The 24,816-nt window shown below is 42.9% G+C and overlaps 2 protein-coding genes across 3 annotated transcripts; both read left to right on the forward strand.

The window, feature by feature from the left end:
• Nucleotides 1-177: 177 nt before the first annotated feature.
• LOC118517319 (malate synthase-like) lies at nt 178-2,257 on the forward strand. Its single transcript, XM_036063298.1, has 6 exons — nt 178-418; nt 480-686; nt 766-1,047; nt 1,114-1,502; nt 1,561-1,791; nt 1,852-2,257. The coding sequence occupies exons 1-6, from the start codon at nt 281-283 to the stop codon at nt 2,246-2,248; spliced, it is 1,644 nt and encodes a 547-aa protein (XP_035919191.1). The 5' UTR covers nt 178-280; the 3' UTR covers nt 2,249-2,257.
• Nucleotides 2,258-2,416: 159 nt separating this feature from the next.
• Nucleotides 2,417-24,125, forward strand: LOC118517326 (myotubularin-related protein 8-like). Of its 2 annotated transcripts, none has more exons than XM_036063307.1 (9): nt 2,417-2,855; nt 15,257-15,373; nt 16,867-17,448; nt 17,537-17,669; nt 17,923-18,019; nt 21,615-21,750; nt 21,828-22,550; nt 22,627-22,758; nt 22,830-24,125. In XM_036063307.1, the coding sequence occupies exons 1-9, from the start codon at nt 2,832-2,834 to the stop codon at nt 22,965-22,967; spliced, it is 2,082 nt and encodes a 693-aa protein (XP_035919200.1). In that variant the 5' UTR covers nt 2,417-2,831; the 3' UTR covers nt 22,968-24,125. The 2 variants fall into 2 exon arrangements, with proteins under 2 accessions (XP_035919200.1, XP_035919199.1); XM_036063306.1 differs by lacking the exon at nt 2,417-2,855 and adding an exon at nt 8,570-8,976.
• The last annotated feature ends 691 nt before the right edge of the window (nt 24,126-24,816 follow it).

Raw genomic sequence — 24,816 nt, forward strand, 5'->3', positions numbered from 1 at the left:
CCATTCATCACAATTAAAAGGACTTGAATGGGTAAATAAAGATTATTAAGAAGAGGCTGATCGTTACTCAAACAAACAAACAACGTTTACGCTACCGGTTACACACATTACACGCGCAAAGGTCAACACTCGTGACGATGCCTGTCACCCCAAAAACGGGCGGACGACACGCATACATAGCCAAACGGTGTAAGATAATGAACCTGTTAACGCTCCACACGGTAATCGGTCGCTCGGCAAGCAGCCCTTCAATTCAGTCGAGCGCTAGTGCGAAGTAACGATGACCTGCAGCAACAGAGAGATTCTAATTGAAGCCGCACCACAACGACTAGAGGCCGCTTATAGAGAAATCTTTACCGATGGAGCATTGCAATTTTTGGCGCGACTGGTGGCTGAATTTGACTCCGAAGCTGAGCAGGTGAGTTTAAATCAGGTGCTACAATGCGGCCGGTGTAATGTTTCGCGTTTTTGTCTGACAGCTATTACAAAACCGGGTCAAGCGTAGACTGCTGATTGAGGAAGGCTCGTGGGTGCCAGAGTTCTGCAACCGCAGTGAGTCTTTGGAATGGACAGTTGAACCGTTGCCGGCACGGTTGCGTAACCGTAAGCTCGATCTTGGTGATGTGAGTCCTGCCAATACGGTTCACTTTACCGACTGTTTGTACGCCAATGTGCAGGGAATACAGGTACGGGTTTGCAAAAAAAAAATAAATTAGGGAGCGAACCCGATGCAGCTAAATGAATTGGCAAATGTTTTAACCACAGGTCGATTTCGATGATGGACACTGCCCTACCTGGCGTAACACGATCCAGGGAATATCGAATGTAACGCGTGCGGTGCAGGGTACGCTGCAAGGTGCTCCAGCTGATGTACAGGCGTACCCCCTGCTAATGCTTCGCCCAAGGGCGTTCAACATGATCGAGCATCATTGCATCGTGAACGGGAAGGAGGTGATTGGACCGCTGTTTGACTTTGCGCTGCTTATGTACCATAATGGTCGCACGATGGCAAACCTCGGCATAGGGCCCTTCTTCTACCTCTCAAAGGTATTGCTTGTCTAAACATAAAGGATCGAGTTTATGATCTTAATATTTAATTACTTTTACTTATAGATAGAGGATCCGAGTGAAACGACGCTCTGGAACAAAATCTTCACCTGGACCGAGGATCAGCTGAGCCTGCCGAACGGGACGATCAAAGCGTGCGTTTTGATTGAAAACATTCTCGCCGCCTTTCGTATGGAGGACATCCTGTACGCGATCAAAGAGCATGCGATCGGATTGAACTGTGGAATCTGGGATTACTGTGCAAGCATTATTGCCAAGTTTGGATGGAGAAAGGAATTTGTTCTACCGGATCGCAACAAGTACGTTAATATGGGCCAACCGTTCTTGAGAAACTATATGCGGCTACTGATCAACGTGTGCCATAGACGGGGCGCACTGGCGACCGGTGGTATGGCGGCAAAAATTTTACCCCGTGGAAAGGAAAAATCAAATTTGTGAGTTGATTATCTGTAAAAGTTTGGGGGCCGAATTCTAAACGATTTTTTGTTTCAGAAGTGACGACGAAATAATAGAAAGCGTGAAATTGACAAAATCGGTAGAAATTGATGCCGGCGTAGATGGGTTTATGATTTACGATCTACGGATGGTTGATGCCATAAATGAGCTGTGGGAAGGTAAAACGCACGGCGACAATCAGCTCAACATTTTACCCAACATCAACCACGTTACAGCCGATAGTTTGCTACAGATTCCGAAGGGAGGCGTAACGATCGACGGTTTAAAGTAGGTGGAATTCGGAATATTTCCTTCCAGCAAAATCATTTGGTTGGCTTTGTTTTACAGCAATAACATTACGGTGGCGCTTCTATTCATTTACCATTGGCTTACGGGAAGTGGTGTGTTCTTCCTGAACGGATCCGTGGAAGATTCGGCAACGGCAGAAATCTCACGATCCCAGCTGTGGCAGTGGATCCGTATGGGAGCCGTTTTGGAGGATCGTGAAAATGCCATCGTTACGCGCCAGCTCGTCTATCAGATGATGGATAAAATCATCTCCTCCGCTTACCGTGCCTGGTGCATTACGCCGGCCGATCGGAAACGGTTGCTGTCCGCAAAGTATATGCTGCTGGACGTTATCTCTTCGCGGCACTACATCGAATACATCACCACGCATCTGAACGATAGTCACAAGTTTCGCACATTGCACAATAAAAATGATGGGCTGATGGCTAAGTTATGAAAACAAGAAGCGAATGCGGTGTACAATTTTAAGGCGGGCAGTAAAACAATTTGGAAAATCATTTTTCAAAAAATCAAAACAAACAAATTGCGCAAACTGTCAATCGCGTTGTCCGTTTGTGTTGCTTGTGTGCGGCCTACCCAAAGGCAAACGTCAGCTGTAAACGTCAAAACCTTTCGCCCCTGCTTGAAAAGTTATTATTTTTCTATTTTCTTTCTTGTGTGGGTTGAAAATTTGCCGTGCCGTCGCAGGTTGTTGCCATTTTTTGTGATTTCGGGGGCTACACTTTCCCAACGTTTGGGACACGCGGTGTGCATTTAACTGTGGGTGTGATAATCGTGTGGACGGAGCCGGAAGAAAGCGTCCAAGAGTTGTACGCGCCATTCATGGATGTTCCCTAGGAGCTGTGATCGCTTTGTTGTGTGTTGTGTGGTGTTGATTGTACGCAGGAAGTGGATAAAAACGGTGCCTAACTTTCTCCATCGCAAGTGGTTCCATTTCGACGATTGATACTGGGTACTAGGAAAGCCTACGCAAGCCTTATCATCAACGCCGCTAGCAGCTACAATACCATCGGTCGAAAATGGAGCATATCAACACGCCAAAGGTAAGCGAGCATTGGTTTATCAATTGCAGCTGGCGAACCACGCAAATACATTAAGCTTTTACCTAGCCTACATTGTGTAACATGAAAGTTCATCCCATCCATAAGGTTATCAAGATAAAAATCCTGCGAAATCGGAACTGTATCGAGATGATACCAAAATAGACTATCGATCGATACATGGGCAGCAGCATTTGCTGACGTGCTAATTGGCAGGAGTGTAGCGGAACACAACGCACATGCAACATGCCATCTATTGGTGTGCGTATGTACAGCTGTTAACAAACCTGTTCCGAACGGTACAATTGCACCTTGCTGCATGGAGGTTGAACTGCATGGCCCTGTTTGAGGCTTGCATTTTTCTTCGTGACTTACTCACTGGCAGCAAAACTTCCCCTATGCTGTTTACCTTTTGCTTTATCGAGCACAATTTACTCTGATTAGCTAACATATGGAGCTGTGATAAGCGTTCCGTTGGGTTGAAGGAGCTGTAGAGTATTCTCCTGTCCTAGACAATCCTGACAACTGTTGCTCGTAATGGCGCTCATGAACCGTACCGAAAGTATCCTTTCTTCGGACGAAAGGTAGGGTTGCGCATGATCTGGCGTTGAAATGCATTTATTTTAACATGATTTTTTCTTTCGGCATCGGTTCCGTGAGTTGAGGCTGCTGTGCATGCCACAAACGACTGAGATGAGTGTGCAAGTTTTCCATGGAGATTATAAATCAGCTAGTTAGGCTGTGCAATTGATTGATGTTTGGACGAAAGGTATAGATAATATTTAATTTAAACATGATCAACTCAGACCAAATCATAATAAATAATAAGTGATAGAAAGTGAACCAAATCTTGGATCGAGGATAAACAGGAATTCAGCCCAAACCGATAACAAGCTTTACATAGTTAATCTTTAAACCCTATGTTACTGAGTAACTTGTAAGATGTTACTACCACCAAGATCTAAGCCGGTAGCGGCTCCATGCCGGCTTGCGTCGAACACTTCTAACTTTAATTTGCTTATAGTAACTTATTATATCATCCAATATATTCAATTAATATGGAAAAACATTGATAAAATTTCTTCAAGGTTGCCTCGTTTTATATTAAAGTTTCCGATTTTTAATAACTGGACTCTAGTAATCACCTTAACTGTTTCCTGTTATCAAATTATATTGCAGCTGTGAGTTACACATTGATTATTGCATCTGATAAGCGGTGTGTTGAAGGTTTTAACCTTGAGCAAGTGTTAGTCCAGCTTGGATGTTTGTAGTATGAAATGCATAATTAATTTCCAATGGAATTTTTAATGAATGTTTAATTTATTTTCTTTTTAATATTTTTTTGCGACTTAATGAAATTAAATAGGATTGGTAGCTCATGAATGAATCTCGATATCTTGAATATTCCTATGCTGTTTCGGAAGTGGAATTTATTAATAATTTGTAATTTTTTAAACCATTTTGGGAACATTGGTTAACGATAACGATTGCCATTTTTTTTCGGAAGCCTGTGGTATTGCACTTGAACAAATCGTTTCATAAGGTTTTCTGTACGGGATTTGTGCGCTAGAACAAGTGATATGAGACTGAGTTCAAATGCTAAACAAAATGTTACGCTTAATTGTTGACATAAGCCACTCCTCGCGCAGTACTGGTCTATTCGTCATTACTGGCGCTAAACCTCTTAAAGATTAGCTGAGGCTAGTTCGGTAATATCCAGAAATGGCACGGTTTTTTGTTGTTATGTGTGCCAATCCTCACGAATCGCTTAAAAATCATGAATAACAGTTAGGTTACAATTTATCATGTTTGTTACACGAGAATACATTGTCGTCAAAGTGCAATTTATCCCTTATTTAGCTGATGATTCGGAGTTTTCATGTGCTATTGTATAAGCATTATACTTAGTATTGCAAGCTATCGACAGATCCCTCAATCACTGCTGATAATCTGCCATATTAATTTTAGTGCTAAACCTACACTTTACATAAATTGTCCTTATTGCTTATAATTAAATGATTCAATTTCAATTTGTAGTATATTTTTATGTTCGATTTATATTATATAAGAGGCTTTTCATCATAACATATGAAACTATAAATATTTGTATAAAGCAATAAAAAATATTATATCCTTAAAAATAGTAAAAGCAAGGGAAAAACAAACGTGGTACACATTTTCACGCGACTGCCCTCTCGTAGCGAGTTTAGTATAAATCAGCAGTTTTTTTTTTTTTTATTCATAAAGAACGGCCTGGCCGTGTTGCTAAATCAGTAGTTTTACCGTTGATAAAAAAAAACCTTATTCTAGTTAACTTTTTTGAATAAATAGTTAAGCTCGCACAAAGTGTACAAAATATTTGTTATTTTAACAAATGGTTATACGTAGAAATACGGCCAGGCTGTTCTTTACGAATAAAAAAAAATGGTTGTACGTGGTGAATTTCCTTGAAACATTAAATTACGATTAGTATTGTAGTTTATTACTCGCCCTCAGATAACAGGTGAATGAGGCATAAAAAGTTTCGATAAAAGCTACTACATAACCGAGAAGCCCTCAGCTTATAGTTAGCTACGTTTTAAGGTGCAGTTCAAGGTTTTATTAGGGCCCAAAAGTATCCCTGGTATTCTAACCAGATATATTAAAGTTCAAACTTCTTTATAATTGTTGGTAACAACTGTAGTATTTGACTTGTCTGTACAAAGAGGAAACAGTGTTCTATGCTCCACACTATCTATTTATTTATTTTAATATAAATGTTCGGCTCGTGTCTTCAGAAATCCAGGACAGGATATCGAATCCCGTACGGATTGTCTCCCCATCACGAAGTCCAAGATCCCTTGAGATTAAAGAGCCAAGTGACAAGAAGTAGTAACACATGTTGTCTTCATGGAAATCTGTATCATTCCAATACGATTCGTTCTTATTGCAAAAATATCCTTATCATCAATTTTATATCAATTAAAATAGCGTTCTTCACAACATTTTGAAACTAAACATTGTACCCAAAGCTGTACCAACTTCCTTATTTTTATCGCCTTGTATAGTGCATGTGTAAGCACTTTTAATTCATTAACAATTAACAAGATAGGTTAATTAGTTACGGAATAAGATCTTGCATCACAGACCGGTAATGACAATGCATGAATGATGCTAATGACACCTTTCAATCTTCAAGGCTATGACCTACAAAGTGTGTAGCTTCTTCCTTGGCACTTCAATAACCTCCACAGGTTCCGGCCCCCCATTTCTGGCTTTCTGTGACTTGTGATCCGTAGCAAGATAGTCAGCCCTGCGTAGGGGCAGGTGGTCTGGATGGGATTTGATCCTCGGACATTGCAATAATAATAAACAAAATATCTCCTTTAAATAAAACACATTAAATAATTGTTTCATTTATATTTATTTATATTTTTCATTAAAACGATTGCTAGTAGGGGTTCTCAGGGATATAATTACCGATTAGGAACCTTTTTATTTTACTGAAATAATTTTACTGTTTATATAAACTAAATAATTGCTTTTTTTACAGTTAATATTACTTTCAATACTTCTGGTACGTTCACACCCACAACTTCCCAGAACTCATTGGTACAAATCCAATTACGTAAGCGAGCGTCGTCCCGTACGCTAGACATGTACCGCAAACATTGCAGGAACGCAGTGCTACAATTTTTCAATTCCAGTGTTAACTCCATCCCTCAGTTAACTCCTACTACACATTGCAGTTGATTTGCTTTCTCTTCCAACCGTTCGGAACATTTCTACGCCTTTTGCCAAAGGATCGTAAGTGCAGTCGAGAGATGGAGATGCATTTCGCGGCGAGCAGCGTTGCATGTGCAAGAGAGGAGCAACCCCATAAGCAGCGCCAAGAGCGAAGATATGTCCGACCTTGACCTTCTAAAAATTGAAACGAAATTTGTGGCATGCTCGCAGTGCTGTCTAGGCGTTTGCTGTGGAACCTCACCCTGGTGGGAATTGCATTTTTCGTGCTGCTCTGTGTGTTTTTTTGACAAAATGAGAAAGAATGGGAAGTGTAGCACTGTTTGCGACTAGATTGCATTTTGTTATGTCCATTGCGGCTATAAATCCGCTGACCCATATCGAATATCGGGCAAAGAAAAATCGAATCACTGATATTGGATTGTATTCAGTAAACGTTTCCCACTATATAAGGCCGTTGATATGGCACTGGACGAGTCAGGAATTCAGCACGTGACTGCACGTGGCTGCTCTAGTGCTCGGTCGCTCTCTCGCCGCTTCTCCGGGCTTTGATCGCTGTGTGGGAAAAGCATGCGCCATGCTCGAGGGTAGATGTGTACTCCCTCCTTCCACGGCTGTCGTAAGCTAGACCAGCTTCAAACGGGTTTCCAGCATCTAGCATATTTATGAAGCCTGAGGCTATGTATAAGCAATGACAAATTTAGGAGAAAAAAAAAACTAGTGATGGGTCTGCTGCTTGTACCGATTGTAAATCAAAGAATTCATACCAAATAATCCATGGTTTATGGTATTCTTAATATTTGATCATGTCGTTTATTAGTTGTTTTATCTTTTATATTTGTATTTTCGATCTTGTCAATATTTATCTCAGCTTTTTATAAGCTTTTCAAAAAGTTGTTATCACTGTCGTTCGCGTTTAAGTTATATTTCTGAGCTTTTGATTTACAAGTTCAATACTTATTATTGTACTTGAAAGTTCAAACAATCTAGTTTTTTAAACATGTTCTTTTCCTGCTAATGTTTAAAGTTCATTCGATCTGAGATATTTGGAGACAAATACTACACAATAAACATTTATAGCAAATCCTAATAAGCACATGTATTTATATAAACACAGCGACAAGAGACACGTGAAAGGACGCCACCAAACGCGGGTCAATACTTGCCAAGGCGTTGGGAGCACATAGCACATCCTGCAGGAGCACGAACGTGTCCGCTTTTGATGCGTTCGCGAATAAGCTCTGAGAGCGTATCACACTCTGAGCGTGAGAGAGAGAGAGAGAATGACTGCCCGAGACAATGTACTGCTGCAGCTGGACAATTTGGAGGTCCTGCGGCTTTTCCACGGAAGCGAGCTTTTCAGTTTCGAGTTTTCCATCGTACGGTTGACGCGGGCATCGGGTATATCTTCGAGTAAAGATACGCGCAGCGTCAAGCGGTTGTTGTGTTGTAAACGGAATGGCAAGAAACAAAAGGTCCTCCGCGCCACGGTTAGACACGTATATCTAATAAAATATCTCAGCGCCTACAGCAGTTCCTGGTGATTGTAATCAAACAAAAGTCCATTAGCCCTTCCAACGACGGCATCTCGCTCGAATGGTGTTTTTGTGTGAAGGTTGTCGAGTTCATTCATGAGTAGCAGCATATCGCGGGTCGGAATTACTCACGCGCACGCATCAACTTTGCATCATTTGTCCTAGGACAGTGGCGTAGCGAGGGAGCGTGTATCGTTGCTGTCAATGTGCACCGTTCGAACCGTTGTATAATATGTTTACATACAGAAAAATCGATTTTCCTGACGGCTTAAACCAGCAGTGAGCACTGGAAGAGTTCGGTAGATAATGAATTCTTCCACCGTAAATACTGCGCCATACTATGTACGTACGTTCTTGGTGACACTGTGAGCAGAGAAATAGTGTTATTTCGGGGAGCATTTCACGAGTTCTCGCTACCTCGGCAGGCATTAAAAGTTAATCAAAAACCATGTAATCCTTGGGGCGAAGAAAGCCCCCGTTGGTGGTAGCAACTTATCGTGTAACGCATTCAAACATGCCGAGCGGTGCAGCCGAAAGCAGCATTACACCGAAAGTAACAAGCAAAGTTTGTGGCTAAAGGTGGCGAAATAACAAATAAACAAAGTTCGAGCGCAAAACTCCGCCCTGCTGTCGTCCAGTTACCCTCACCAATGGCGGACACCGAACCACTGTCACCGTCGGCCTCCTCGTTCAAGCAGAACTTTGATCTGGTGACGCCCGAGTTCGAGGAGGATCCGAAGCTGCTGTGGGGCAGCGTACCGGTACCGCCGTTCGTCTCCGACAAGGTGGTTACCTGGGTGGAGGAAAACTTTCCCCATCAGCCACCACCGACGGTCGAATTTCGTGGCCAGACTGTTGTGAAGAAGGTAAATAAGTGTTACTGTTGCGCGAGTCTTGGCAAATACCAGGAGAACTAAGAAACTAACGGATCAAGTAAACAGTTAAGTTATCGTCGATTAAATAGGACATACAAAAAGCTTCACCACAGGACTTGCGAAGGATGAGTGTTTAAAGTTAGAGTCCTGCAAAAGGTCGAACACACACACACACACATGACCTCCTGTCCTGAAATGTTCCGAAAAGGAGAAACTAAGAGATTGCTCGAATGCATGAAACATTGCTAGATCCCTGCCCTATTTTAGCGCTCGAAAAGGAGAACATAGATCTAGGGTTTATCGGTTGTTTTACGGCCGCAAACGGTTGGCCGCAACGGTTTATGGGGTGCAATTTCAAATTCGGCACCATTAAACCCTTTTGCTGTATGTCCTAAGATCTATTTTATGTACACCATTTTTTACATTTGGGACACGTGGGATCTTGAGAAATACTTTAAAAACTAACACCTCTTAAGACTCAAGCATTTGTTCAACTTCCTGGAATAAGATGCTTGAATAAGATGGAATTAAAGGTCTTCGATTTCTCCTTACCAGTCAGCTACACTTGAAGGCAAGAAAATCATCAATTTAATGAATACTTAATTCCATTCCAATGAAATACAAACTGTTGCTATTTAAAGTAAATTCAATTACTTACAGCTGCCGATGGCGCCATAAGGCACTCCTTTTTTTCTGTTATTCTCCAAGTTACTTTAACCCAGCGTGACGGAATTTTTGTTCATTGAGAACAACGACTCATTCTGCCTTATGTTGGGCTCCATTTTCTTTATTGTTCAAAGTGCAAAGTGGAAGTTGTATAAATCATTGGCTTCGGCGACATTCCCGTTCGCGGAGAGCACGGACGCTCTATAACGAGGCGCATGATGGGTTCCGCATGCTATTTTTATTGGAATGATGTAATACCATTCCCTCGAGAGCTTATAAGACCGGTAGAGAAAGGGGACTGGGGAAGAACACATGTCATAATTCATAGTAAATTGGAATGATTTACCGTCGCTAGGATATTTACAATCCTTTCTTTATCTACTTACAAAGCATATTTCTTCATATTTAAATTGAACGAATCATAAATGATGATTATTTCGTTTATAGATTTTGTGTCTTTTTATGTTTTTTTCATCTAAATGTCGTATCTGTTTCTCTCCATATGTGCTCTGTACTTTTAATGCAAACTTTTAGTTTGTTTAAGTTAACGATCAGAAACTAATTGTTTTTAGTTAGGAAACGATTGCAATCGTATAAACATAGGTATACTTTTTTATATACAGAGATAGTTAAAACAAAAGCACGCTTTCTTGATTTCCGGAATCGAACTGCCTTTTTATGAAACTTGTTTGTGTAAAAATGTTATAATTGGGAAAAATATTGGCCGAATTTCGAAAAACAATCTAAGAATAGTCAAACAAATTGGCGACATAAACCAACCTTTAGAATCAACGATATATAGCATAAGAAAAGGCATTAACTGAATCGATCGTCAATTTTGATGCAATGATATCCTCATTTTCCCAAGATCTCCAACTAAGTTATACAACAAAAGCAAAAATTCTTGAATATTTGTAGCATACAAGGTTTCGATCTATAGGGCGACCCGGTTTTAGAGGTGACGATGGCGCCGGTGTTCCTACGGCAGGACTGGGGTTCATTTCCCATCCGGACCGTTCCCCCGTAGTGAGGATTGACTACCCAACTATCATTAAGTCTAGTAAGTCAGATATGCCAGGCATGACCTATGGAGTCGTTAGCCCAAGAAGAGATAAGGTTTTGATCCATACAATAAAACATTTGTATCACTTAGGGGATGTTTCAAATGGATTGTGGAATATTGCCTACCCATTGCGGAACAGTGCAATCATACAATGGAATCTGGCATTCAGTGAAGGTATAATTGCAACTCGTTTTTAAATTTGTCTAATCAGCTGTGGATTTTCTGTAAAGTCCAATCCTTCCAAGAACAAAACTGGGAATGTTGGTCAATCCTTTGTTTGCCGTTGTATTACCGTTTTGGTATGAATATGGTATGAGCTGAGCATGGCAGGATCAGGGATCAAATTCCACCTTTCTCCGGTAGTGGGGACTGACTCTCCAACTAAGTTGTATTCAGAAGCCAAGTAAGCTGTTGGATGGCCGGCATGACTTAGCAGATCGTGAAGTCAAGAAAAAGAAGGCATAGACACGCCGGGCAAATTCACTTTCAAACTGGTTTATCGCGAAAATAAGCTGGAAAAGTATTTTTTTATTACTACTATGCTTTATTTCAAGCAGAGCAAATCGTTTAGATCTTGAGATCTAAAGATGCACAAGAATTTCAAATTTTGTCCAATAATCTTGTTATAACCGTATTGAAACTATTTTTGAAATTGCCATCCCTTACGGTCTTTCTGTTCGATGGCACTGACATTGCAAACATTCTTATACACGAAATTACTTCCTTTCATTCTACAAGTGGACCGCAGCAAAAGCAAAAAGAAAAAAAAACGGCAAATCACTCACCAGTAATGAAACCTCATTTCCAGCCAGCGATGACCGGTGTACAAATTTAAGATGGTGCGGTATTTATTTGAATCTCCTGCAAAGTACCCTTCATACCAGTGGATTATGCGTCACACGAACCTCTCGGGGGCAGGACAGCCGAAAAAAAAATGGGGAAACCCCGGGGAAAATATTATTGCGATACTTTCTTTCGGTGTGTTTTTGCTGCATTTGACCGGCTAACCGGAGGTCCGGAAGGAATGCAAAAATGAAAGAATAGCTCAGCAAAAAACAAGATCCTCCAAACATTGTTGTGCGGAAGAAAATATCAACTTTCGGTGCTGTTTCTTCCATTCGCATTCGCGATATTGCGAAAGTAATTACCTAATCGAAGGGATCATCTTCCCGTGCGGCAAGAAATATCTATTTTATGAGTCTTAATTTAAACAAAGTACCGAAGAGTAATTTTGGCAATCCCGTTTTTGCTGTAGCAGCAGCCATTTTGCTTTGTTTTGCGCAATCTGTTCGTCGGCCGTTGTCTTCGGTCGGCAAATTGGAGCTTAAAGCTGCTGCCGCTTGAAAGTGAATGACGTTTAAAAAACCCATCCCGCCCCATTTTGTTCAGGTGGGGCGATCAACGGGCCGAGTCCTCTTGAGTACATTTCTTTTCCCTTCGATGCCGGCTGTCTACACTCGTAAGGATTATGGTGGATGAACAGTGAGCGCTGCGCTACCACAAAACATCATTGTCCAAAGCGAGGGCCGCTTTCGTTCCGTTTTGAGTAAAAGCTTTTTCATCGCCACATCGTCTTCAGCTCAAGTACACGCCCGGGTGGCTTGGGTGGCCGGGTTAATCCTCGGGGCGAAAAGAACAAGCTGGGTCGGGTTTTGGCTGCATCTGTGGCGGAATTATATTTAGCATTGTGCGTTGAGCAGCCCGTGTGTTTTTCGCAATCATCCTTTCATATCCATCTGGCTTTTGTTCACACGTTTTGGGGGTTGTCGTTTTCCATTACAACGTCATTTGCATCGCGGAAAAGCTTAACAGGGGAAGCCCCGTCTTTTTTGTTTGTTAATTATTCATACCACAAGGGAAAACAAATGGTTGAGAAAAATATTACAATTTTTAGTGTAACGTAAAGGTCTTGTCATTTTAATCAAAGTTTATCGCGGCCCAAACTCCAGTTCAGGAGCACGACTAGTTTGAAGGATGCGATTGCGTATGATGATGTGTATGACGGGTCGCTGGTGTTGTTGGCGAGTTTTATGTTACTTCAACGAAAAAGAAAAGGAAAAACAAAGTTTTTTTTTACAATCTAATAACGTCCACAGGAAGCACAGGACTATGGCCGCACCGAACCGCCCGGATATTTTGACCATCTTGCTTGCTTGCTTTAGGATGGAAGGAGCCAATATCCCCCCCAAAAAAAACCTTCCTCTCGCGGTTTATGGTTCCGTTTGGGTTTTGGGCTCATGAAAAATTCACCTCATGTGTATTTCGTGCCGGATAAGCTGGTTGGTGTGTTAATATCATTGCTTGTTGATCCGTCCCGTAAAGCCGCGAACTTAATGGACGCCCGGGTCACCCAGGTTGGTTTGGGATAAAACAGCTTCCGAACTTTGTTTACCGTTTGTTCACTTTGGTTTGGCTTAGTATAAGGCAGAGAAGCTGGATTCATTAGCTGACCACATGTGGTGAGTTTTCATTAGCTTCTTCGGTCGGTATATAGACGACCAAGAGGGAAATTATTTTAAGCGTACGAAAAGAAATTTAAAGGACGAGTAAGAATGATAGTCGATACTCTCTCTCTTTGATCAATTAAGAACCTTCGCTGTAACCGCTTATTGCTATGTGCTCTCTGTAAATACCGCTCCATATCGTGCAATAAAAGAACTCTGCAGCGCAATCGTTTTCCAAAAGCGATTGAAAGCCCCCCATTTACAGTACGCGCATGTAATAACAGTTATTCGTAAGTGACATTGACACAATTGGAACGGAAGGCGGAACTCGCCGATGTACGTGTTGACGTGCAAATTTGCCATTAAAGCAACAACACTCAAACACTCGTTTCTACCCGACAGGCGTGGAAAAGCGTCTTATCGGAGTGTGAAAATAAACAGAGTGGCGTTTGCGTGGTTCGTATTGGAAACCGGGAAAAACGATGCAGGACACTCTTGCCGAAGGCCACACTGGTGCTAAACTGGAGTTATGGTCGTGTGTACACTTCAAACATTAATTATTGAAGCTTGCAAAAGGACGATTGTTATTGTGGCAAGAGGGACGTTTTACATGAGTTTACATTTTACAATTACTGTTACAGTTTACTGGAAAAATATTTACATGTTTAAAATATCTACAGTTTCCATTAGATACTAATTTGATTTCATCCTAAATAAATTTTTCCGGCCCTTGTCCTTCATGTTTTAACGGATATGTCATCTTCCTGTTTGTTTAAAATCGTTTGAAATTTACTCAACACAGTTTTAGGATCGGTCTTGGCCTATCATATCACTTTCTTGACTTTATTTATATGTTATCTTATTTCTTTCATCGTATAATTTATAAAGGCTTTGGTTTTCTAAAACCTTAATCGCCATTTTATTTTTTCTTTGGCACTTCAATCTCGTAATGTCTCAAAAGCCTGCCATTTCTGATTTTACCCGTACCTGGATAGTCAGACCAGCGTATGGGGAGGCGGTCTGACTGGGATTTGATCCAGACCGTCGATTCGCCTCTTTAAAGTTACCTTAATAGTCATAGTCTTGCTGACCGGTGAGATGTCCGGATGGGATTTGAAACCAGTCCTATTGTGGTAGTAACTATCAATATACAGCCGGGCAGCTGATTCATTTGGTTTTACTCGTGAGTGATGGCCTGGTCGTCATTTAAATAGATTCAATTTTTCGAATGCTACTTCCGAGAGGCATTCTACAAAAATATTGTCACCACATCCCAGGCAGGTCCTTTGGTCACTTAGTTCGAACGATAGACTTGACTGTCATAAATACAAATGGGTTTTTTTCACAGTCTTTCTGGGCCTTTACGATCGACTGATTAAAAAGGGGATTATTGGATGATAGGATGGAGGTGACAAAATGATTGGATAAGGTTCTATCGAAAGACCAAAACCAAAAAACCAAAGAAAGAAATTTATTGGTTGCCACTGTGGTCACTTGTGAGCCTCTTCTATCAACGATGTGCCCATAAGAGGAAAGATATTGCTACGGGCGATGCCAGACTCTCCTTCGTGGGGGTTTTTGATTCAGCAAAGGACCTCTAATTTTGTATAACAACCTGTTCAAATTGTCTAAAATATTTTTTTAGCCGTTTGGATGGATTTTCTGACAGCTGATCCCAAGTTTCTCAAGCGATGAACGATTTCAGTCACGTCATTTGCTCGTCATTTGCATTTTAAATATGGCATGTGGCATATTTGGTTGATGCGAGCCTCTGGGCTATCTAAAATCAATGAATTTTTTATCAAATAAATAAAAAAAATTATTATTTTTCTAGAAAACAAGACAGTGTCAGTCAGTGTAAAAATATGGATTTACCTGGATACAAGATCCCAATATGAAGGGTGAAGCTAATACCCGAAAAATAAGTGATTTTCTGGTCGATTGATGTTTGATTATTGATTAGATTCCAATGCGTCTATTATTAACACGTCCACTCCCCCAATATCGACCCCTTTCTACCTCTATTTCCGTCCCGGGGCTCTTATGTGTAACGCGCGTGTACAGCACCTGTTTTTTTTTCTCCCTCTTTCACTTTCAGATTGAAAATGTTCGCATGATTGACAGATATAACAGCAAAAATCCAACCGTCGGTGTGCTGTATCTGACGGCCACGCATCTCATATTCGTCGATCCGGATGCCAACAAAGAGACATGGGTAAGTGTTTCCCTTTTTTCAGCCAGGGCTAGGCTTCCTTTTACGGGGCTGGAATGGTTTTTGCATACCACTTGCGCTAGGGACGAAGGCAATAATACCCTCCCAACGGTCGGCTTTTGCAGCTGTCCGATAAGATAGTTTGCATGGATGCCGGATGCCAGTCAAATTGGAATGTTACGAGTAGCGATGGCTTTTCCTCTTACGTATACACGAGAATTTACTGCCGAAACACGCAGTTGCATGGTATGGTTTAGTGGATGTACGCATAATATGTGTTGAGCATGGGAGTTTGCGTGGAATATTTATTGCACTATTTATAGCCTAATTGTTGGCATTATTGCCAGACAATTCTGATGTGTTACTACAATACAAGTGATTGAGGATAAGACATATCGTTTATTGTAGGACATCTATCAGGATCTTTGATCATCTATCAGGATCTTGTCCTGTTTTTTTTAATTTAAATTTTGTAAAGCCAAGAGGAAATGGTAAACTGATGGCAAAGGTTTGGACTGTAATTTTCCGAATCAATCCTCAGGACTCAAGAACTTACCAGTTTAATCCAAAATATTGTTGCGAGGTGTATTGCATTGCTCTGGTCGTACCCTTTGTTCTGATGAACATCATCGGCCACTTTTACACGAGGCCCTCGTTCAAGTGCTCCGCTCGTTATGTTTACAGACCGCAAAAGATTGGTCTAAATCAATCTAGACAATCTCATGATACGTAACATACGCCTAGCTCCTCGAAACCCTCCAAATAACCTTGATGACGGTCAATCTGGTTTTTGGAGTTAATTTCAGATTTTTTTAGAGATAGATCTTCGTCTATCGGCAAGGTCCAGCAATCATGTGGTGTCAGCTGTCAACTTTACATTAAGTTTATTCGTGATGCCAGCTTTATTTTTCAAATAATTGCGAACGATTCCATGAGAGATACTTAGCATTGTCGCAATATCTTGAGAACTTCCTTGACGATTCTCCTACACAAAATTCAGCATTACTTCGACTGTTTTGGTCGTCCGAAGCGAGAGACAACTTTTTGAAGCTCAAACTTGTAGGACGAAACTGGCAGAAGAAATTCCTTCCGAGTAACGTTTTTGACACGATTTTGAGGAAGAAAATATCATTCCGTATCGCGCATCGCTTCAGAAACTGTTAATTAACAGCAGTGTCAAAACATCACGTACCACTTCCTTGGTGTCCGCCTTTGGATAAGATTACTGAGAATTCCTTTTACTACCTATCATGCCCTTGACACGCTAACGATCAACAGCGTACGAATGTGTGCTGAATAGAAAGCAGCCATCGCAGAAGTTAGTTCTTCCTCTTTTTGTTCTCTCTATCTCTCGTTGTAATTAAACAAATTTCAATGGACGCCCTCGCAAGCACCGCTACACTGCAATCAGATGGCGTCGTACACAGCTCTGTGTACGAATGGGTGTTTTAAGTTTGTTTGTAACTTATCAGGAACCTTGTCCCACCATCTTCCAGGTCCTGTACATGCACATCGCGAACGTGGAAAAGTTGCCCCTGAGCACAACGGGCTCACCGCTGCTGATACGCTGCAAAACGTTTCTTTCCATCACGTTCGTCATACCGAAGGAGCGCGAATGTCACGACGTCTACACCACGCTGACGAAGCTGTACCAGCCGGTGCACATCAAGAATCTGTACTGCTTCCAGTACACGACCGCCGCCAAGGAGCTGCCCAAGGCGGCCGGCTGGGACTACTTCAAGCTGGAGCACGAGTTCAAGCGGATGCGCGTCCCGAACGACCAGTGGAGTGCCTGTGCGCTCAATCAAAGCTACGAGCTGTGCGACACGTACCCGCGCCAGATCTACGTGCCGGCCGATGCCAACACGCAAATCCTGCTCGGCAGTTCGCGGTTTCGGTCCAAGGGTCGGCTACCTGCGCTTACCTATTTGCACTCGAACAAGGCGTCCATCTGCCGTTGCAGCCAGCCACTGTCTGGCTTCAGTGCCCGGTGTCTCGAGGACGAGCAAATGCTGGAGACGATACGCAAGACTAACCCCAACTGCAACTTTATGTACGTCGTTGACACGCGGCCAAGGGTAAGTTTTCTTCGACAGCCATTTTCATTTCGTCATGATTTTTCACCTTTTTTGTTTTCCGACTCTCTCTCTCTCTCTCTCTCGGTAGATTAACGCCATGGCAAACCGGGCGGCCGGCAAGGGCTATGAGAACGAGGCCAACTATGAAAACATCAAGTTTCAGTTTCTCGGTATCGAAAACATTCACACGATGCGGGCCAGTCTGCAGAAGCTGATTGAATGTAAGTGTGCTTTCTTGCGATTTCAATCGTCACTTTTAATACCGTAGTCGCTGCCGTATAGGATGACACAGGCAACCGTCGGTTAGGGTGTAACCGTCGGTGTTTTGGTGTAACGTTCGCTTTCTGCCGGGTGTGATTTATTGGCTTGCGAGTCGACGTACCGTGAAGTTTACCGTCTCGATGGCGTGTACGCTTTTGTCTATCCCTCAACTAATGGTCCGCATCCCGGTCGTCTGTCTGCGTTTCGTTTTAGGCTGCGAACAAAAGTCGCCCACCATGAGTGGATTCTTAAGTGCTCTGGAATCTTCCGGCTGGTTAAAGCACATTCGATCGATACTGGATACATCGTGGTAAGTAAGTTTGGGAAAAGGATTAAGCGGCAATGGTGTAATTAACGGGGACAAAACGGGAGCAATTGGAGATTGGAGGAACGAGGCACGGTATCCGATTCACACGATTATCACATAAACGTGGGGAGACTACATAACTTGATATGGGGGGATCTGCTAGTTGTCATTAGCTGCCGATGCCATTAGGCGGTGTCGGTGAAATTCAGTCGGTAATTAATTGACGATTAGCGTTACGGGAATGGGAACAAGGATGCGGATGCTTTAGTACGTACCATTACCAGCTAATACAATTTACCCTCGAGTGTAAACATAATTACACTTACAATTTAGTGCCAACAGCCTCAATATTTTCATTTCTTGCAATTAATTTAACCAATTTAACCCAAACAATTTGTGCTATTTCTAACGTCTCATTCTTTATGTGCTTTTAAACAAGCAAGACTAAACTTGTTAAAAATTCAGAGTTACGCTGTTAAATGTGGTGTTCGATCAATGTACAGGAGTTTAAGAGTAAGGATGATCGGAAGCGCCCTTATATCATTAAGACCGACAAAGTCCAACGACTTAAATTTGAAAAACAGTAAGCCGATAAGCATGAAAACTTTTGAAAAGCAATCAAAATTCGTTACTAAAAGCGGTGAAATCGTTTGCAGTGCTGATCTAGAGCATGCGTCCGAGAAACGGTCCAAGTATGGCGGAAACTACGTGACGTTAAGGGGGTATTTTCCTTGAGAAACCTGGATAAAATCAAATTATGGAATGAATTGATTGCTACTTAAATATTTCGCGTGAAAATCTGGACCTAATCCTAAACAAGACGGAACTTTAAGAAAGATTTAAGCACCCATGCCGGATAAGCTGCTGGAATGGTCTATTATATTTTATACTCTGGATGTAAGGGCTGACAAAGCTGCTATTCAAAGGTATTTTACTAGAGTTTTTAAAATCTGTGCATCTAATGCTTCCCAGATTAAAGTTTAAGTGTAAAGTTAAAGATTTAAATTTGAAACAGTATAACATCGAACTACTTCTGGTGGGGTGCGCACCCGTCAGACATCCTTAAGCTGCACAAGACAACGATACTGTCCTTCTTGGAATATGGATGCATATGCTTCCATTGGGCAGCCAAGACGCATCTGATCCGTGTGGAGTGTGTGCCGCTAGCGCTCCGTTTTGAGCTACTCTCGCTTCGCCTTCTCATAATACGCTCTACTGTCTCAAACCCATTGATAATCGAGAACTTCAACACACTGCATGAGATAGGATCTAAATGCAAAATCATGAGGACGTATCATGATTTTGCCTCTTTACAGGTTCACCCTAGCAGTCTAGAAAATATAAATTGTGCCAGCTTGCCAGGGTCCTGCAGTTCTCGTTTTACAGTAGATACCTTTTTAAATGAGGGTACAAAGTCTATCTCCGATAGTCTTCGCAGGACGACAATACCCAGCATTTCTGTGGAAAAATATGGCCATTTGAACCGAAACCAATTTTACACAGACGGATCCTCCTCAGAGCAGGGCATCGGTTTTGGCGTATATAACATCGATTCCGAAGCATTCTTTCAACTACGCCGACCATGCTCAATCTATATAGCGAAGCTAGCCGCAATCTTTTACGCCTTATTGATCATAAGTGCTTGTCCTCCAGACGAATATTTCATCTTCTCCGACAGCTTAAGTGCTGTCAAAGCACTAAAGTCTGTGAGTCGGCAATTAAGAGCCCAGACTATTTTACGAAAAAAAATTTAAAGGTCTTAAGCTCCTTGTTTGAAAAATCTTTCCGAATATCTCTTGTTTGGTTGCCCGCTCATTGCGGTATTCTAGGCAATTGGCCAAAAAGGGCGCTTCGGAAGGATCTCTGTTTGATAGGCTGATCCTACCTCACGAGCACATGCGTGCGCTACAAACTCTCTGCATGGCACTCGGTGGCAGAGTATGTGGGACACAGATTGGGAGGTTTTTATATTCGATCACTCCCCAAGTTAGCTTGAAGCCCTGGTTCCAAGGCATCTCAGGAGATCGTGCGTTCATTCGAATGATGTCTAGGCTTAGGTCTAACCATTTCGCATTGGGTGCGCATCTCCAGCGTATCGGCGGACGGGATGACTCCAAAACATGTTGCTGCGGCCTCGGATACCATGACATAGATCATGTTCTATGGTCTTGTCTGGAGTACGAGACAGCACGGCATCTCATCGGCAGAACGCCCAACGTTCCGATCTGCGGGGGGGCGGGGATGATGCCTACCGGAGGATTTTTTAGCTCTGCCGAGCGAATGGTATTGTAGTTTAGTACCTTACCTTCTTTCCTTCCACTCTTAGTGTTTGTCTGTTATATGTGTTGTATCTCGCTTGTGTGTATGGTGATGAATGACTGATTGAATGAATGAATGTATGAATAGTGCGATGATAGAGGGGCTTGGAATGGCAAAGGCGGAATATCCTGGATGATGCAGGACCAATAACTACACCGTTGCAATGGCGTGTTGCAACGGTCAAGGAAAGCAGACAAGCCAGAGGGATGGAAGAACGCTGGATCTCGAAACGTAGAAAACTGACGATGGCATATCCCAAAAACTAACACGATGAGATGAGCACTCACGATACCGACCCTCTCGCTACCAACAAAACCTCGAATTTGGATGACGGAATTATTATTAACGGATCGACCGAGCTCACCCGGGATAGGGGGTCGTTTCACGGTTTGGAGAAGGAAATGTCTCCAAACCATCGTGAATTGTATTATTTTTGTAGTTTAGTTTTAAGCAATACGGCCAGGCCATTCTTCATGAATAAAAAAAACAACATCGAACTCTTCTTCTTCTTCTTCGGTGGCACTAAAACCTCGAGAGGTCTCGGCCTGCCACCATTTCTGGCTTTCTGTGACTTAATTTTACCCGTAGAAAAGTAGTCAGCCTTTCCTACGGGGAGGCGGTCTGGATGGGATTTGAACCCCGGCCCTGCCGTGTGAAGACCGGCGCCGCTGTCGCCTCGGCCACCGGACCGCCCCGCCAACATCGAACTACGCAGTGTAAACTTGTTCCGTTAACTGGGTATTTTCCAGTGTCGAGTGTGGATTTTACGGAGTTGAAAGTCCGTTTTCCGATGTTGGAAAGGGTTAACAAGGTTGAATTGCATGTTCGATGTAGAATTAGCGTTTTATGCTGCTGACATATAGTGTTCCAATTAGTTAGTATTGGGTTTAAAGAGGAGAGGGCAACTGCTCGCTAACACGTGAGAGAAGAGGCCTCCCGGTAGCTCCACACTCACTGAGGGCGAAGAGGCCGAAGAGTGCGAAGAGTTACCTCGTGAGGTTGAAGATTGCGTAGGGGCCGAGTGAGAGTGAGGAGCTACCATTTGGAAACCGAAGACCGCGCTCAGAGCCCTCACTTTATAGAGACGAGGCCTTCCGGTAGCTCTCGAGCTCACTATCCAACACTAGTTACAATGTTGAGCTGACTTGGGAAACCCTGTAAACCAGTTCGTATTACCCTAGTCACTCTAACTCTCGTCACAGTTGATATTTAAAACAAATCTTCGTACAAATAGCTCACAGTTTATTACAAATGTATTTCCTTTCTATTTGTTTACCAGTTTCATTGCGAACGCTGTCGACAAGGGCATTTCCGTCGTTGTACACTGCTCGGATGGTTGGGATCGTACGGCACAAGTCTGCTCGCTGGCCGCACTTATGCTCGACCCATATTACCGAACCATTAAGGGATTTCAGGTAAGCTTGGTTAAATAAAAGGGAGGGTACCCTTAGCAGAAAGCATCCTAACCTGTTTACTATCTTCTCCCCGCCAGGCACTGATTGAAAAGGATTGGCTTGCGTTCGGTCACAAGTTCAGCGATCGGTGCGGCCACATCCAGAACGACCCGAAGGAGGTGTCGCCCGTGTTTACCCAGCTGCTCGAATGCACCTGGCAGCTGATGCAGCAGCGTAACGATGCGTTCGAGTTTAACGAGCGGTTTCTGCTGATCCTGCACGATCACGTCATGTCCTGCCAGTACGGTACGTTCGTGGGCAACTGTGAGAAGGACCGGCTGGATCTGCGGCTAGCGGACAAAACGTTCTCGCTCTGGGGCTACATGTCGAACCATCTGAACGAGTACATCAATCCGCTGTATCGGCCGGAGATGGATGAAACGATCAAACCGAACCTTGCACCGCAAAACATAAAGTTTTGGCGCGGCATGTACAGCCGGTTCGAGAGCGGCATCCATCCGCGGGAACCGTTGGAGGATTTGTTGATCGCTAGCAAGGATCACTGTACCTCGCTGGAAGATCACGTGCAGCATTTGACGAAGCGTATCAATAGCTTCAAGAACATGCTTTCCAAGTCGGCCAAACGGTTGCAGGGTGGCAGTGCGGCACTACAGTCCCGGTACAGTGCGGCGGACCAAACACGGGGGCCTATCGAGGTGAACGATAATCGGTACAATTACGACCGGAAGCTAAGCGAGCTGTCGGCGGCGGACGACGATCATCCGCTGAAGACGAGCGATTTTTCCTTCTCCAATCTATCGGTACGTATTGATTGGTAGTTAAAAATAGTTCTAGTTGGTATAAAAATCGTGTTTGCACGATTCTGCAAACAAGCAGATTTCCGAGTACAACAATGAGGCGGACAAGGTGAACGAAGACATCAACTCGGTTGCGGTCGAATGGAAATCGCTCCGGTCGGTCGTCAACTGTCCCACCTGCTCCATACCGTTCGATCAAATCACGAAGAAGGTGAGCTTTCGCACAAAAACGTTCTTCAATTGAATTTAATTTGAAATGAACGTTAACGTCCCTAATTGCAGAACCATTGTTGGAAGTGTGGCGAAGTATTCTGCGGTCGATGCATCGATAAGACGGTAACGCTTCCCGGGCACGAAAGCGGTAATCCGGTGCCAGTCTGCCGGCAGTGTTTCCGTGTCGTACAGCAAGTGAGCCCATAAACAAGCGATCTCCATCTACATTCCTCGATTGATTCGATTTAGCTTGTAAGTGAGCTACAGTCTACCGTGTGTTACACCTTGCTACCACAACTACCTATATTGGCGGATGGCTTTGTGATGTACAAACGATAAAATTACTATCCGACTGTGAGGCTATCTGGGGGGGTGTTTGCAAAAGTTTTCAGTTGAAATAGACCAAAGTACCACCACCTGGAACGACGTCGTTTGATGTGTATGTATTCAAGACTTGTGGCGAGCGTTTGCTAGAACGCAGTAACGGATGAAGGGTGAGGGACGAGGGATAAATCCTTTGCAGAATGGCTGTCAATCTTAGCTGTTAATTTACTGTTAGTCATAAGTAATATAGCTAATGTAACCTGAAACCCACACTCACACACACCTACAAAATGCATCATATAACGCTGATCGACAACCGATAGTGTTTCGTTCGACTACCCACAATCACACTGTTAGAACACACAATATTCTTAAGCGTAAATGTGTACAATGATTTAGTTTAAGTTGCCGAGGTTAAAATTCATATTTATCTTGCAAAGCTAAACAAAAATATGCGAGCTTTTGCTTGGCTTGGACAGACACACTCTTCGGTATGATGGTGCTGCAAGAGTTGCTTTATCGATGGCTGTAACGGACGGGAGACAAATTTTGCAGATTGTTAGCTATATATAAAAGCACACGACGACGACAAAAACAAGGGGTCGGTTGGTTCAGAGACAGAAGTGAAAGCCTTTTGTGTAAGTATAGGCATCAGATGCATCCTTCCGCGCTTTGGTGACTGACGTAGTTTTCACCGTTGTTGTACACCGTTCCGTTTCCTGTTTGTAGGTGTATAAAGCGTGCACCCTAACCTTTGACACAGTATTTCAGCTTCGATCGGGGGAAAAAAACATTCTTTAGCCAGCGGGAGAGAGTAGCGGGAGCTTGTAAGGGGAAATAGTTTTCGATTATTGCGCCAAAAATTACTAGCAACGAAACAGAACTGCGGACAGCCGGCATATAGCTATCTACAATATATCTGTAAACTGTATGTGTAATCTAAGACAAGAAAAAAACGCAAAAAACACACACACACAAATCTGTTGCTCTCAAGTAAAATAAACGTATTTAATAAACAGAGTATAAATATGATACAGAGAAGATCGATATTGTCTAATTGGTATGTATTCAAATGGTCTTCAATATCCTATAATCCTGTATTCTCTAAATTCTGGTTCTGAGGACGATATCTCCCAGTATTTTGCCTCGATCTCAGCCCTATATCTCCTCCTATATCTGCTTGAGTCTGACATCCTGATCACGTGCCTCGAGTTTGGACATCGTCATGAAATCTGCCCCGCCAAAAAACTCAGCTTCAGTGGTTCATTCTGCTTCTCATTACGCCTTTCTTGCATACACCGTTAAGAATAGTCCTTAGTCCTGTTTAGGTAATGATCCAAAGTGTCGATCGTAGCAGAACACCGCTTACACTGCGAGACCATCACCGTCAACTGACAGATTTTCCGGTAAAGGGTGGCCGGGATTATAGAGGCGACAACGGCGCCGGGCTTCATACGGCAGGACCACCAGGTTTCAAATCCCATCAGGATCGTTCTCCCGTAGTTCTCATCAAGGTTGGTAAGCAAGCAATGGTAGGCCAAGAAGAGAGATAGAGAGAGAGATCCTCCGGTAATCAAGTATATGAAGTCTTCGCATAAACGCCACATATGTGGCGTCGCATAGTACCGATTTTCTCTGCCAAGTCAAGGAATTATAGACGTCATGTAAAAACTCCTTGTGTCTAGGATGTTGAAGTTCGTCTGGTTTTCTCAGTCCCCGATGACACTCGAAC

The sequence above is a fragment of the Anopheles stephensi genome, unplaced genomic scaffold, assembly GCF_013141755.1.
Source record: "Anopheles stephensi strain Indian unplaced genomic scaffold, UCI_ANSTEP_V1.0 ucontig94, whole genome shotgun sequence".
Lineage (NCBI taxonomy): Eukaryota > Metazoa > Arthropoda > Insecta > Diptera > Culicidae > Anopheles > Anopheles stephensi.

What these genes read in the sequence shown, in the direction of transcription:
- LOC118517319 (XM_036063298.1), top strand. Translation starts at nt 281, where the DNA reads ATGACCTGCAGCAACAGAGAGATTCTAATTGAAGCCGCACCACAACGA. An exon ending in CCTTCTTCTACCTCTCAAAG is followed by an intron (nt 1,048 to 1,113) that starts GTATTGCTTGTC and finishes TTTTACTTATAG; the next exon opens with ATAGAGGATCCGAGTGAAAC. An exon ending in GTAACGATCGACGGTTTAAA is followed by an intron (nt 1,792 to 1,851) that starts GTAGGTGGAATT and finishes TTTGTTTTACAG; the next exon opens with CAATAACATTACGGTGGCGC.
- LOC118517326 (XM_036063306.1), top strand. Translation starts at nt 8,761, where the DNA reads ATGGCGGACACCGAACCACTGTCACCGTCGGCCTCCTCGTTCAAGCAG. An exon ending in ATGCCAACAAAGAGACATGG is followed by an intron (nt 15,374 to 16,866) that starts GTAAGTGTTTCC and finishes ACCATCTTCCAG; the next exon opens with GTCCTGTACATGCACATCGC. An exon ending in TCGTTGACACGCGGCCAAGG is followed by an intron (nt 17,449 to 17,536) that starts GTAAGTTTTCTT and finishes CTCTCTCGGTAG; the next exon opens with ATTAACGCCATGGCAAACCG.